General features: G+C 36.3%; 1 protein-coding gene across 1 annotated transcript in view; it reads left to right on the forward strand.

Annotated features, from left to right (window-relative positions):
* The window catches only part of ORC2 (origin recognition complex subunit 2), a 50,445-nt gene that overhangs the window by 24,157 nt on the left and 11,847 nt on the right, over positions 1–14,441 (forward strand). Inside the window, exons 8-11 of the mRNA XM_068544681.1 lie at positions 131–191; positions 2,604–2,797; positions 3,788–3,886; positions 12,648–12,757. Coding sequence (XP_068400782.1) covers positions 131–191; positions 2,604–2,797; positions 3,788–3,886; positions 12,648–12,757 — 464 coding nt within the window. The remainder of the gene's footprint in view (positions 1–130; positions 192–2,603; positions 2,798–3,787; positions 3,887–12,647; positions 12,758–14,441) is intronic.

A 14,441-nucleotide genomic window follows, 5' to 3' on the forward strand; every position in this document is an offset into this window, starting at 1 on the left:
CTAATGTCTATTGAAAACAAACTGTTTTTCTTCCTTTCTAGCCTTTCTTTGACTCAGAGACATCATTAATTTTCATGTCATCATTATTATTTGACTATTTAAACTATATTGCTTTTTTATTTTTAAACAGAACAATGATAAAAGTGAATTTCTGTCAACAGCACCTCGTGGGCTGAGGAAAAGACTAATAGGTGTGTATTTCTTTTTACACTGAGTTTTTATAAAAAGAAGCATCTAAACAAGAGGCAATAATGGTTAAATATACAGGTTCTAGTCTTAGAATGCTTACTTTTTATCTTTGGGCTGCCACTTACAGGGACCTCTCTATGCCTCAATTTTTTTCATTTGCGAAATAGGGATAATAATGGTACCAGCCTCAGAGTTATTTTGAGATTAATTGAAATAAAGGATGTCAAAGTGCTTAGTGTAGTGCTTGACCTTGGTATGTGCTTAACAGGTGTTGGCTATTATTACCTTTTATTATTATAACTACTTATTGCTATTTCTTTTCATGAAAGAAAGGATATGTTCATGTCTTCAATTAAGCTGTAGATTCCTTAAGGGCAAGGACTATATCTTATATTTTAACTCATAACACTTAGCACTATGTCTTTACATTATAGTCAATGGATATTGAGGTTAGTTAAAATTCTTCAATAAAATAACATGCCTTTTAGTTTATTTGCCTGAGACAGTTTTAGAAATGGTTCTGTTGATTTATTTAGAAGTTTTATCAATATATTGAAACAATTTTAAATATTTACAGTTGTACTGAATACTATACAAAGCCAAGTAAACAGACATGGTTCCCGCCTTTGGGAAAATTATAAATGGTTTTGGGTTTTTTTATGTTTTGGGGGGGTTTTTTTGGCCACACCACGTGGCTTGCGGGATCTTAGTTCCCCAGCCCGGGGTTGAACCCGGGCCACGGCAGCGAAAGCGCTGAGTCCTAAACACTGGACTGCCAGGGAACAGTGGTTTGGGGTTTAAATATTTAACTTTGGGGCAAATGACTTTTTGACCTTTATATTTCTGAAAGACGTCAACTCCTTTCTTGGGGTTGACCCCTTGACAATAATGTTAGCTAACATTGTTAAATCTATGCCCTGTAGCCCTTTTTTTTTTCAAGGTATAGAGTTGATAATACATTTTTAATCAACATAAAAATTGTAACACTAAATTATTGTATATCTGAAGCAATAAAAGATGATATATGCAATTGATTATTATTATTTTATGTCAAATACATCCCACATCTTAAGTTTCCTCCTTACCCCACAGAAGAATCCTTTTTAGAGAGAAGGTGAACTTCCTTCTCCTTCTCAATCACCACCAAACAAATATATCAACATGTGTGATGTATTCATGTAAATAGGGTAAAGACATTGTCTGGTACCTCCTACCACTTCTGACCCTTGCATCTACCATGGGCAGCAATCAGTGCAAATCTGAATCTGCTAAGCTATGTATGCCCACAAAGTCAAGCCTTTTTTTTTTTTTTTTTTTCTTTTTCAGTATCTATATTTGTTATATGCTGACTCTGGATATTCTGAAATATGCTCTTCAAAATAAAGAGTGATTTGCTTAAAATTATTTCATTCATATTTTGGAAGTTAACCTTTTATGATAGTTTTATACTTATTTTGTTGAGTGTAAGTTTTATCCTTACTTTATGATTATAAAACTAGCTTTATTATTTCTGGAGAGTGGTGGGGGTGGCTATGGTTTGTTTAAAAATATAATTCTTATATCTACTATGGGATGGATTGTGCGTATGTATTAGTAGTACTTAAAGTAGTAGCTGTCATTTATTGAGTGCTCTATCAGTTAGGGTGGCATTTTCAGTAGGCAGCAATGGAAAATTCTATAACAATGGCTTAAGCCATGGACACTGAAGTATCTCACATCATAAGTCTAGGGATACACAGTTCACGGTTGATGTAGTGACTCAACAGTGTCATGAGGGATACAGGTTCTTCCTATCTTTTCACTTTGCCGCTGGCATTTTTCGTCTTTAGTTTTGATATTTTATATTGCAAAATGGCTTCCATAGCTTTAAGCTATGGGTATAAGTAAGGGGCTTTCCTTCCATAAGTGAGGAAAATCTTTCCCAGAAGCTTCCAGCAAATTTCCCCTCGAGTTTCATTGGTTAAAGGTTTACATAGCCAACTCTAGTTGCAGAGGAGGCTGAGAGAGTACGTATCTGGCAAAGGAAAAGACAATTAAATTACTGTGATTATTTATCCCTTAGGGTGGAGCACATTGCCACATTTTACAATGAATTCTATTAGCAAGGAAGAAGGAAAGAGAATGGTATTAGGTATGACTGATAATTTCTGCCACATTTCCTACGTGTTAGGCATTGTTTGTTGCTTTACATGCATTTCAATGTAATCTTCACAATACTTTATTAAATTAGACACTGGTAGCCTCGTTTGATAAGTCAGAAAACTTACATAACTAGCTCTGGTGAAATCATCAGCAAGTAATGACAAAACCAGAAGTCACAATATCTTACCTCAAAGCCCACACTCTTCTTAATACCCCACAATGCCTCTCTTGTCAAACTGTCCAATTTTCCCAATTGCTTCCTCCCCACACAGTTCCAAGGTCTCATTCTGACAGTGAAAGTGAATATTCTGCTTCCAACTCGGAGGACGATGAAGGGGTTGCACAGGAATATGAAGAGGACACTAATGAAGTCATATTGAGTGAACAGATTCAAGCTCAGAATAGAGTAGTTTCGGCTCCTGTTTGCAAAGAAACGCCTTCTAAGAAAATGAAAAGAGATAAAACAGTAAGTGAAGAGAGAGACTTTAAAGAAAAATCAGTAATATCTCAAAGATAAGCTACCTAAGAGATCCAAATGGGAGGATGAACATAATTTTTTTTCTTCACTTTTCTACATTTTCTCAGCCTTTCACATAAATTCCCGCATATATTTGTGTCTATTTCTGGACTTCGTATCCTGGCCTCTCTGTATCCATATTCATGTATCAGTACCATAGTATACGCTAAAGGTGACAATTCAGTTGAATAAAAAGAGCTTTTAAATAAATATTGATTGGATAATTGGAGGCAAGACTTCTCAGTATATACCTTTTTATATAGTTTCATTTTTGTAACGTTGCTGATGTAAAGTCAGTGTAAGTAATAAATGATGTGACTATGGACCCATGTTGCGTCGTTTGGAGAACACTGCACCTATTATGGCCTGAGAAAAGGCTAATTATCCCAGCGTGCTCTGTAAAGACTCAGAGCAGTCTAGGAAGCCTCCTGCTTGAATGACTTTCCATTCCTTCCTTACCACCACGCAGCTCAGTCCTGCCCCAAATCAGTAGAACACGTGGTGAGTCATTTTACTGGAATAGTAGGCAAGTCTTTTTTTACCTTGCTGTTGATGTCTTTCTCATTTCCACAGTCCTTCAACTGTACTAATTAAACGATTTGCTAGGAGTGTGTGAGGCAAAACAAAGGTCCTGATGTGTAAAACCCTTTTTTTTCCCCAGTCTAAATGGGAATTATATGTTGGAATTTAGGAATCGTTTTTGGGCAGACTACTTCAATCTAGTGATTTTCTTCAACTTTTATGATCCTAAGAGTTACTCAGTTTTACTACTGGAATTAAATTTGCTTGGTCCTTAGTCTGTGTTGTTGCTTCAAAAAGAAAATACTGACTGCCAAGTAAAGAATTTCACATATCCTGTTTATGCTAATATTACTGTCTAGTCCTCATATAAAACAAATATCTGAAACTAAGAACTCACTTTGCTTTGTCCACTTTCAGACTGACTTAGTAGAAGAATATTTTGAAGCCCACAGCAGTTCAAAAGTTTTAACCTCTGATAGAACACTGCAGAAACTAAAGAGGGCTAAACTGGATCAGGTATGTTGCAAGGAGTGTTATTTGTAAATTGTTCTTATTGTGAGCTGAAAAATATAGTACATAAGCAGCAAATCTGAAGAGTAAGTGTACATAGCAGAATACTATCCTGATCAAATGAAACACAAATTGGTGTGACATCACTATTGCATATTTTATTATGTAAATGGTAACTGGTTCACTGGATTAGAATTGTTTGACATACTCTAATTATACATATATAATTACATATTTTTCTCTTATTTATTGTTTCTTCAGGATCTATAATAATCATCAGGGTCATAGTTTCTTTTTTTTAATTTATTGAAGTATAGTTGATTTACAATGTTGTATTAATTTCTACTGTACAGGAAAGTGATTCAGTTATACCTGTATATATATTTTTTCATATTCTTTTCCATTATGGTTTATCACAGGATTTTTTTTAACATCTTTATTAGAGTATAATTGCTTTACAATGGTGTGTCAGTTTCTGTTTTATAACAAAGTGAATCAGTTATACATATACATATGTCCCCATATCTCTTCCCTCTTGCATATCCCTCCCTCCCACCCTCCCTATCCCACCCCTCTAGGTGGTCACAAAGTACCCAGCTGATCTGCCTGTGCTATGCGGCTGCTTTCCACTAGCTAGCTATTTTACGTTTGGTAGTGTATATATGTCCATGCCACTCTCTCACTTTGTCCCAGCTTACCCTTCCCCCTCCCCGTATCCTCAAGTCCATTCTCTAGTAGGTCTGCATCTTTATTCCCGTCTTGCCCCTACGTTCTTCTGACCATTTTCTTTTCTTCTTCTTTTTTTTTTTTTTTTTTTAGATTCCATGTATATGTGTTAGCATACGGTATTTGTTTTTCTCTTTCTGACTTACTTCACTCTGTATGACAGACTCTAGGTCCATCCACCTCACTACAGATGACTCAGTTTCGTTCCTTTTTATGGCTGAGTAATATTCCATTGTATATATATGTATCACAGGATTTTGAATATAGTTCCCTGTGCACTGTCATAGTTTCTTTGATATCCATGTACCATTAATCTCTGTTATCAGTTTAACCCACATATTCATTGAACCTCACACTGGTCATAAAACAAAGACTGACCTGACTCTCAGTTAAAAACCTTGCAAAAAGCAGAGGATATTCTGCTTCTTGCTATTATGGAAAGCCTGCCCATTGCAGTAAGGTAACAAGGTTGCTGTATACTATGGTTCCAGTGTCTCGTTTTATTAAAAAAATACCATACAGTTAGACTCAGGGCTTTGACAGATACCTCACTAAGAGAGGACAAAGAACCATCTGAATAAGAAAATCTTTCATTAGAAACTGGGCTTGAGGGACTTCCCTGGCGATCCTTGGTTAGGACTCCGTGCTTCCACTTCAGGGGGCATGGGTTCAATCCCTGGTCAGGGAACTAAGATCCCACAAGCCATGCAGCCAAAAAAAAAAAGAAAAGAGAGAAACTGGCTTGATAATTTAAGTCACGAAGAGATTGTTATTGACTCAGAGAGAATCAAGATTTTATCTGAAATAGGAATTCAGTGCAATTTCCTAAGGTATACAGGGCTTTTGACAGAGTTTTCTAGCTATAGAAAAGAGAGAAGAGAGGTTTACCATAGGGTAAACCTCTATGGCTTGGATGACATGGTGCTGTGTGGTTGGGGGTTTTTGTTTTTTTCTGTTTTGTTTGTTTGTTTCCACCTGTCTCATAGGTATTGCAACTCAGATCAGAGACTAGCTGAAAACATGTGTCAAGAAACCAAGCTGTTCAAGGAAGAGATGGAACTAACATCTGCGTAGTGCATGTATTTTTTTTTTTTATATACAGCAGGTTCTTATTAGTCATCAGTTTTATACACATCAGTGTATACATGTCAATCCCAATCTCCCAGTTCATCCCACCACACCCACACGCACACCCACACCCACCCGCCACCGCTTCCCCCCTTAGTGTCCATACGTTTGTTCTCTACATCTGTGTCTCTATTTCTGCACTGCAAGCCGGTTCATCTGTACCATTTTTCTAGGTTCCACATATATGTGTTAATATATGATATTTGTTTTTCTCTTTCTGACTTACTTCACTCTGTATAACAGTCTCTAGATTCATCCACGTCTCTACAAATGACCCAATTTGGTTCCTTTTTATGGCTGAGTAATATTCCATTGTATATATGTACCACATCTTCTTTATCCATTTGTCTGTTGATGGGCATTCAGGTTGCTTCCATGACCTGGCTATTGTAAATAGTGCTGCAGTGAATATTGGGGTGCTTGTGTCTTTTTGAATTATGGTTTTCTCTGGGTATATGCCCAGCAGTGGGATTGCTGGATCATATGGTAATTCTATTTTTAGTTTTTTAAGGAACCTCCATACTGTTCTCCATAGTGGTTGTATTAATTTACATTCCCACCAACAGTGCAAGAGGGTTCCCTTTTCTCCACACCCTCTCCAGCATTTGTTGTGTGTAGATTTTCTGATGATGCCCATTCTAACTGGTGTGAGGTGATACCTCATTGTAGTTTTGATTTACATTTCTCTAATAATTAGTGATGTTGAGCATCTTTTCATGTGCTTCTTGGCCATCTGTATGTCCTCTTTGGAGAAATGTCTGTTTAGGTCTTCTGCCCATTTTTGGATTGGGTTGTTTGTTTTTAAATATTGAGCTGCATGAGCTGTTTATATATTTTGGAGATTAATCCTTTGTCCGTTGATTCATTTGCAAATATTTTCTCCCATTCTGAGGGTTGTCTCTTCGTCTTGTTTGTAGTTTCCTTTGCTTTGAAAAAGCTTTTAAGTTTCATTAGGTCCCATTTGTTTATTTTTGTTTTTATTTCCATTATTCTAGGAGGTGGATCAAAAAAGATCTTGCTGTGATTTATGTCAGAGGGTTCTTCCTATGTTTTCCTCTAAGAGTTTTAGAGTGTCCGGTCTTACTTTTAGGTCTTTAATCCATTTTGAGTTTACTTTTGTGTATGGTGTTAGGGAGTGTTCTAATTTCATTCTTTTACACATAGCTGTCCAGTTTTCCCAGCACCACTTATTGAAGAGACTGTCTTTTCTCCATTGTATATCCTTGCCTCCTTTGTCATAGATTAGTTGACCATAGGTGCGTGGGTTTATCTCTGGGCTTTCTATCCTGTTCCATTGATCTATATTTCTGTTTTTGTGCCAGTACCGTATTGTCTTGATTACTGTAGCTTTGTAGTATAGTCTGAAGTCAGGGAGTCTGATTCCTCCAGCTCCATTTTTTTCCCTCAAGACTGCTTTGGCTCTTCGGGGTCCTTTGTGTCTCCATACAAATTTTAAGATTTTTTGCTCTAGTTCTGTAAAAAATGCCATTGGTAATTTGATAGGGATTGCATTGAATCTGTAGATTGCTTTGGGTAGTATAATCATTTTCACAATATTGATTCTTCCAATCCAAGAACATGGTATATCTCTCCATCTGTTGGTATCATCTTTAATTTCTTTCAATAGTGTCTTATACTTTTCTGCATACAGGTCTCTTGTCTCCCTCAGTAGGTTTATTCCTAGGTATTTTAGTCTTTTTGTTGCAATGGTAAATGGGAGTGTTTCCTTAATTTCTCTTTCAGATTTTTCATCATTAGTGTATAGGAATGCACGAGATTTCTGTGCATTAATTTAGTATCCTGCAACTTTACCAAACTCATTGATCAGCTCTAGTAGTTTTCTGGTGGCATCTTTAGGATTCTCTGTGTATAGTGTCATCTGCAAACAGTGACAGTTTTACTTCTTCTTTTCCAATTTGTATTCCTTTTATTTCTTTTTTCTTCTCTGATTGCCATGGCTCAGACTTCCAAAACTATGTTGAGTAATAGTGGTGAGAGTGGACATCCTTGTCTTGTTCCTGATCTTAGGAATACTTTAAGTTTTTCACCGTTGAGAATGATGTTTGCTGTGGGTTTGTCACATATGGCCTTTATTATGTTGAGGTAGGTTCCCTCTCTGCCCACTTTCTGGAGAGTTTTTATCATAAATGGGTGTTGAATTTTGTCAAAACTTTTTCTGCATCTATTGAGATGATCATATGGTTTTTATTCTTCAATTTGTTAATATGGTGTATCACATTGATCGATTTGTATATACTGAAGAATCCTTGCCTCCCTGGGATAAATCCCACTTGATCATGGTGTATGATCCTTTTAATGTGTTGTTGGAGTCTGTTTGCTAGTATTTTGTTCAGGATTTTTGCGTCTATATTCATCAGTGATATTGGTCTGTAATTTTCTTTTTTTTCTAGTATCTTTGTCTGGTTTTGGTATCAGGGTGACGGTGGCCTGGTAGAATGAGTTTGGGAGTGTTCCTTCCTCTGCAATTTTTTGGAGGAGTTTGAGAAGGATGGGTGTTAGCTCTTCTCTAAATGTTTGATAGAATTCACCTGTGAAGCCATCTGGTCCTGGACTTTTGTTTGTTGGAAGATTTTTAATCACAGTTTCAATTTCATTACTTGTGATCGGTCTGTTCATATTTTCTGTTTCTTCCTGGTTCAGTCTTGGAAGCTTATACCTTTCTAAGGATTTGTCCATTTCTTCCAGGTTGTCCATTTTATTGGCATAGAGCTGCTGGTAGTAGTCTCTTAGGATGCTTTGTATTTCTGCGGTGTCTGTTGTAACTTCTCCTTTTTCGTTTCTAATTTTATTGATTTGAGTCCAGTCCCTGTTTTTCTTGATGAGTATGGCTAATGGTTTATCAATTTTGTTTATTTTCTCAAAGAACCAGCTTTTAGTTTTATTGATGTTTGCTATAGCTTTCTTTGTTTCTATTTCATTTATTTCTACTCTGTTTATGATTTCTTTCCTTCTGCTAACTTTGGGTTTTGTTTGTTCTTCTTTCTCTAGTTCCTTTAGGTGTAAGGTTAGATTGTTTATTTGAGATTTTTCTTGTTTCTTTAGGTAGGCTTCTATAGCTATAAACTTCCCTCTTAGAACTGCTTTTGCTGCATCCCATAGGTTTTGGATCTTTGTGTTTTCCTTGCCATTTGTCTCTAGGTACTCTTTTTTTTTTTTTTTTAATAAATTTACTTATTTTATTTATTTATTTTTGGCCGCGTTGGATCTTCGTTGCTGCGCGCGGGCTTTCTCTGGTTGTGGCGAGCGGGGGCTACTCTTCGTTGTGGTGTGCTGGCTTCTCATTGCGGTGGCTTCTCTTGTTGCAGAGCACGGACTCCAGGCATGTAGGCTTCAGTAGTTGTGGCTCACGGGCTTAGTTGCTCCGCGGCATGTGGGATCTTCCCCGACCAGGGCTCGAACCCGTGTCCCCTGCATAGGCAGGCAGATTCTCAACCACTGTGCCACCAGGGAAGCCCTGTCTCTAGGTGCTTTTTGATTTCCTCTTTGGTTTCTTCAGTGATCTCTTGGTTATTTAGTAATGTATTGTTTAGCCTCCATGTGTTTGTGTTTTTTATGTTTTTTTTCCCCTTAATTGATTTCTAATCTCATAATGTTGTGGTCAGAAAAGATGCTTGCTATGATTTCAGTTTTCTTACATTTACTGAGGCTTGATTTGTGACCCAAGATGTGATCTATCCTGGAGAATGTTCCGTGTGCACTTGAGAAGAAAGTGTATTCTGCTACTTTTAGGTGGAATGGTCTGTAAATATCAATTAAATTTACCTGGTCTATTGTGTCATTTAAAGCTTGTGTTTCCTTATTTATTTTCTGTTTGGATGATCTGTCCATTGGTGTAAGTGGGGTGTTAAAGTCCCCGACTATTATTGTGTTACTGTTGATTTCTCCTTTCATGGTTGTTAGCATTTGCCTTATGTATTGAGGTGCTCCTATGTTGGGTGCATAAACATTTATAATTGTCACATCTTCTTTTTGGATTGATCCTTTGATCATTAGGTAGTGTCCTTCCTTATCTCTTGTAACAGTCTTTATTTTAAAGTCTATTTTATCAGATACGAGTATTGCTACTCCAGCTTTCTTTTGATTTCCATTTGCATGGAATATCTTTTTCCATCCCCTCACTTTCAGTCTGAATGTGTCCCTAGGTCTGAAGTGGGTCTCTTGTAGACAGCATATATATGGGTCTTGTTTTTGTATCCATTCAGCAAGCCTGTATCTTTTGGTTGGAGCATTTAATCCATTCACGTTTAAGGTAATTATATGTATGTTCCTATTACCATTTTCTTATTTGTTAGGTCCTTTTCTTCTCTTGTGTCTCCCACTTAGAGAAGTTCCTTTAGCATTTGTTGTAGAGCTGGTTTGGTGGTGCTGAATTCTCTTAGCTTTTGCTTGTCTGTAAAGCTTTCGATTTCTCCGTTGAATCTGAATGAGATCCTTGCCGGGTAGAGTAATCTTGGTTGTAGGTTCTTCCCTTTCATCACTTTAAGTATATCATGCCACTCCCTTCTGGCTTGTAGAGTTTCTGCTGAGAAATCAGCTGTTAACCTTACGGGAGTTCCCTTGTATGTTATTTGTCGTTTTTACCTTGCTGCTTTCAATAATTTTTCTTTGTCTTTAATTTTTGCCAGTTTGATTACTGTGTGTCTCAGCGTGTTTCTCCTTGGGTTTATCCTCTATAGGACTCTCTGCGCTTCCTGGACTTGGGTGGCTATTTCCTTTCCCATGTTAGGGAAGTTTTCGACTATAATCTCTTCAAATATTTTCTCGGATCCTTTCTCTCTTTCTCTTCTCCTTCTGGGACCCCTATAATGCGAATGTTGTTGCGTTTTACCCAGAGGTCTCTTAGGCTGTCTTCATTTCTTTTCATTCTTTTTTCTTTATTCTGTTCCGCAGCAGTGAATTCCACCGTTCTGTCTTCCAGGTCACTTGTCTGTTCTTCTGCCTCAGTTATTCTGCTATTAATTCCTTCTGGTGTATTTTTCATTTCAGTTACTGTATTGTTCATCTCTGTTTGTTCTTTAATTCTTCTAGATCTTTGTTAAACATTTCTTGCATCTTCTCGATCTTTGCCTCCATTCTTTTTCCGAGGTCCTGGATCATCTTCACTATCATTATTCTGAATTCTTTTTCTGGAAGATTGCCTATCTCCTCTTCATTTAGTTGTTTTTCTGGGGTTTTATCTTGTTCCTTCATCTGGTACATAGCCCTCTGCCTTTTCATCTTGTCTATCTTTCTGCGAATGTGTTTTTTGTTCCACAGGCTGCAGGATTGTAGTTCCTCTTGCTTCTTCCTTAGTGCATGTATTTTTATATAAGCAACATGGGGGAAGGAGAAGTGGATCTAGGGTCAAAGTAGGACTTCATAGGACCTAGAGACAAAAAGACATGTTGGAGGATGAAAGAAACACCTGTTACTGATAGTGAAGAAAGGGAGATCTTTCATTAATTGACATAGCTGACAGATACAGTCATAGTAACATGTGTCAATAAGCATTTATTTCTCATGTCTGCGGGTCACCTGGGAGTTGGCTGATCTAGGATTTGCTCCACATGTCTGTCTTCCCTGTTGGACCTCCTTGGAAAGCTGGCAGAGGCATGTTCTTCTCATAACAATGTCAGAGACAGAAGAAGTAGAAAAACAAAAGACCTCCTAAAGCCTGGGCTCAAACTTTCTCAGTGTCACTTCTGCCTCATTCTAGTGGCCACAGTAAGTCACGTGGCTGAAAACAAAGTCACAGAACACGGGACTAGACTCCACCCGTTTAGTGGGAGGGATTGCAAAGTCACATGACAAAGGGTGCGGATAGGAGAAGGGGCAAGTATTGGGGCTAATAATGTAATTCTGCACAGATACTAAAGTTTGAAATGAAGGTGAATAGGTGACATAACATTTCAGAGTTCACACTAAGTGTGAGTATGCTCTGATAATCCAGTATAAATAACTACTGAAAATGACACTAGTGCTTTATCTGCTTTTCAGGGCCCTAGACGTTAGGAAAAAAAACATCAGATGGAGAGAGAAATTTTGTAAAGCTACTACTTTACAGTTTTACTTAGAATTTGTCCTGTTTCTCTTTAAGTATATGGATGAATAAAAACTGTATAGGCTAGAGTGCCTGGAATCTTGGTTGCTGCTTTAGTCTTCAGTATTAAAAAAATATTTTACTTAAAGGATAGAATCATGAAAACACAGTAGTGCCAGGGTAAAAATGCATATACAGCTTTTTACTAGAGTTTTCATTTCAAGAAGTGAGCTGTGTTTGAGTCACTAGCATGAATTTCCAAGTTTTGGGTGCAGAGCAATGGATCTTCCTCAGTTTATTTTTACATTATTGTTTAAAAAACTTTGCCATACTTACGAAAGATAAAGGATTTGTCAGAAACAGCTTTTAAAGAGGAGCAGTGAATTTTACTAATGATAATGGTAAATTATTAAGAAACTTGACTGTTTTCTGAGAATTAATATTGAACTGTTACCTTAAGCTTTTACATTTTTTCAAATCCATAGGTTTTTAAAAGAGTCTGGATTTGTTGTCAAAGCTGGGAGGCAGGTTTAATCGTCTCCTTATGGTAACAATTTTTTTAGAAATTAAAGACTTATATTGATATTTGGAATTTATAGTCATGTAAATGGTTCTAGAGAAAATGTAGCAAATTCTTTACTGTTTTACATATTTGTACTTAAAGAATGTATAAAACATTTTAAGAAAGAAATATTGAAATATTATGTGTATTCTCAGTAGATGCACTCATTGCCAAACCTGATTAAAGTAATATTTCCACTGATGGCCTCTTCTAACCTCTACCTCTAAGGAAATATTTTTAGTGTGGATTGATGTGATGTATGTGGATTGAGAGTGATTTTCTTCCCTCCCTCTTCCTTTTTTTTTTTAAAGCAAACTTTGCATAACTTATTGAGCAAGGTTTCTCCTTCCTTTTCTGATGAACTTAAACAACTAAATCAACAATATGAACAGTTATTTCATAAATGGATGTTGCAGTTACAGTAAGTACTATTGTCATTGTAAACCTTTGTAAAATAAAGAATAATATATATTTACGTATCTATGTTAAAATCAAAGCAGTTTGACATTTAATTTTCTTTTTGCAATGAACTTGATATGTATTTTTATTCATATGTGAAAATTTGAAAAAACAGGTGTTTTCCCAATTTTGTGACCCAGATGTAGAAATGTCATATTATTATATGACTCTTCTCAGAAATTACAATTTTCAAGAAATTTGTCTTTTCTAAGTTTAATCAGACTTGAAAGCTATTGTGTAAAATAGCCTTTCTTAGAATTATGAATTATTACTTATAAAAATATTTGAAAATATAATTTGTCAAGATTGATAAATATATCAGTTAGATTTTAATTCAGTTTTTTTAATTCAGAGTTTCTAAAATGAAAGAATATATATTTTTCTTTCAATCTCATTCTGTTTACATGCACTGTAGACCTTCAGAATTTCATGAGATCTGTTCTCTAAACATTATTTTACCATTTTAAAATTTTCTTAGAATATTTTTTTAATTTTATCATTTTTCAAATACCTCAGGTTAAATTTAAATTTCCATTAAAACACCTAGAAGAATGATAAAGATTAAAACATAGTAATTTTTTTCTATAATTACTTTTATATTCGTATTTAAGAGGACCTTAGTATAAAGAAGTGCTTAAAGTGCTTTAGAAGGAGCTTAGTATAAAGAAGTGCTTCACATTTTATGCTAAAATGTGAATGGTGCAGTAAGAACATAAAAATTGCCACAATTTTCCCCAATTAATCCTGGTTTTCTTTGCCAATAATAAATCAAAGGAGTATGCTAGTAAGAAAATAATTATCTTCCCTGTTAGGACCTCACCTTCTCTCAATAACTATTTATGGATCTGTTCATTTTGAATTTATAAGGCAGATCTTCACTCTGATCCCATCCCCCAGTCCACCAATTCTTCTTTCTTCCCATATGTCAACTTTGGTAACTTGATTTGCTTTGCTTCCCAGCCTAGACCTCATAGTCCGCTACTTTAGTAGAATTGCTAGCTCTCTGAACTCCCTTGCTTCTTTTTTTCTGCTGCTTCTATCTTGCTAATCTCTGCCTTCGGGGGTTATCTCTTTTCTTTTCTATTTCCAGGCTATCCTGCGTTGCTACAGAGCATCACATAAATACTGTTTCTGATTGACCTCCGTTAAAAAATCATGGAGTTGAATTTTAGCCTGACCCCTAGTGCTTGGTGTTCTGGGTTGTCTCATTTACTCCCTTGGCTTCAGTTGCTTTTTGTATGTGAATAACTGCCGTAACTGTATCTCCAGCCCAGCCAGATCTCACTCCTCAGCAGCAGATGTGAATGTATATTGGAAGTGTCCAGGTGGATGTCCTGTAAATAATTCAATATACATAAAATTTAACTTATCTTAAATCCCTCAATCCCACCTGCCCCAGCTACCCCGCATAGTGGATGCACCCCATTCATGTAGTCTATGCCAAAAAACTGAGCTATTCTTAGTAGTCCCTTTCACTTAACCTTCCGTGTCTAATCACTCTCCAAATCCAACCGATTTGACGTATAAAGCTCTTGACACATTTGTCTCCATGACACCTAATTCAAGTCCATAGTCTTTGGTGGTTTTACCCTCCTTCCTATCCATTCCCCCACTCAGTCAATGTAATCTTCTAAAAAGATCATGTT

The sequence above is a fragment of the Eschrichtius robustus genome, chromosome 5 (genome assembly GCF_028021215.1).
Source record: "Eschrichtius robustus isolate mEscRob2 chromosome 5, mEscRob2.pri, whole genome shotgun sequence".
Taxonomy (NCBI): domain Eukaryota; kingdom Metazoa; phylum Chordata; class Mammalia; order Artiodactyla; family Eschrichtiidae; genus Eschrichtius; species Eschrichtius robustus.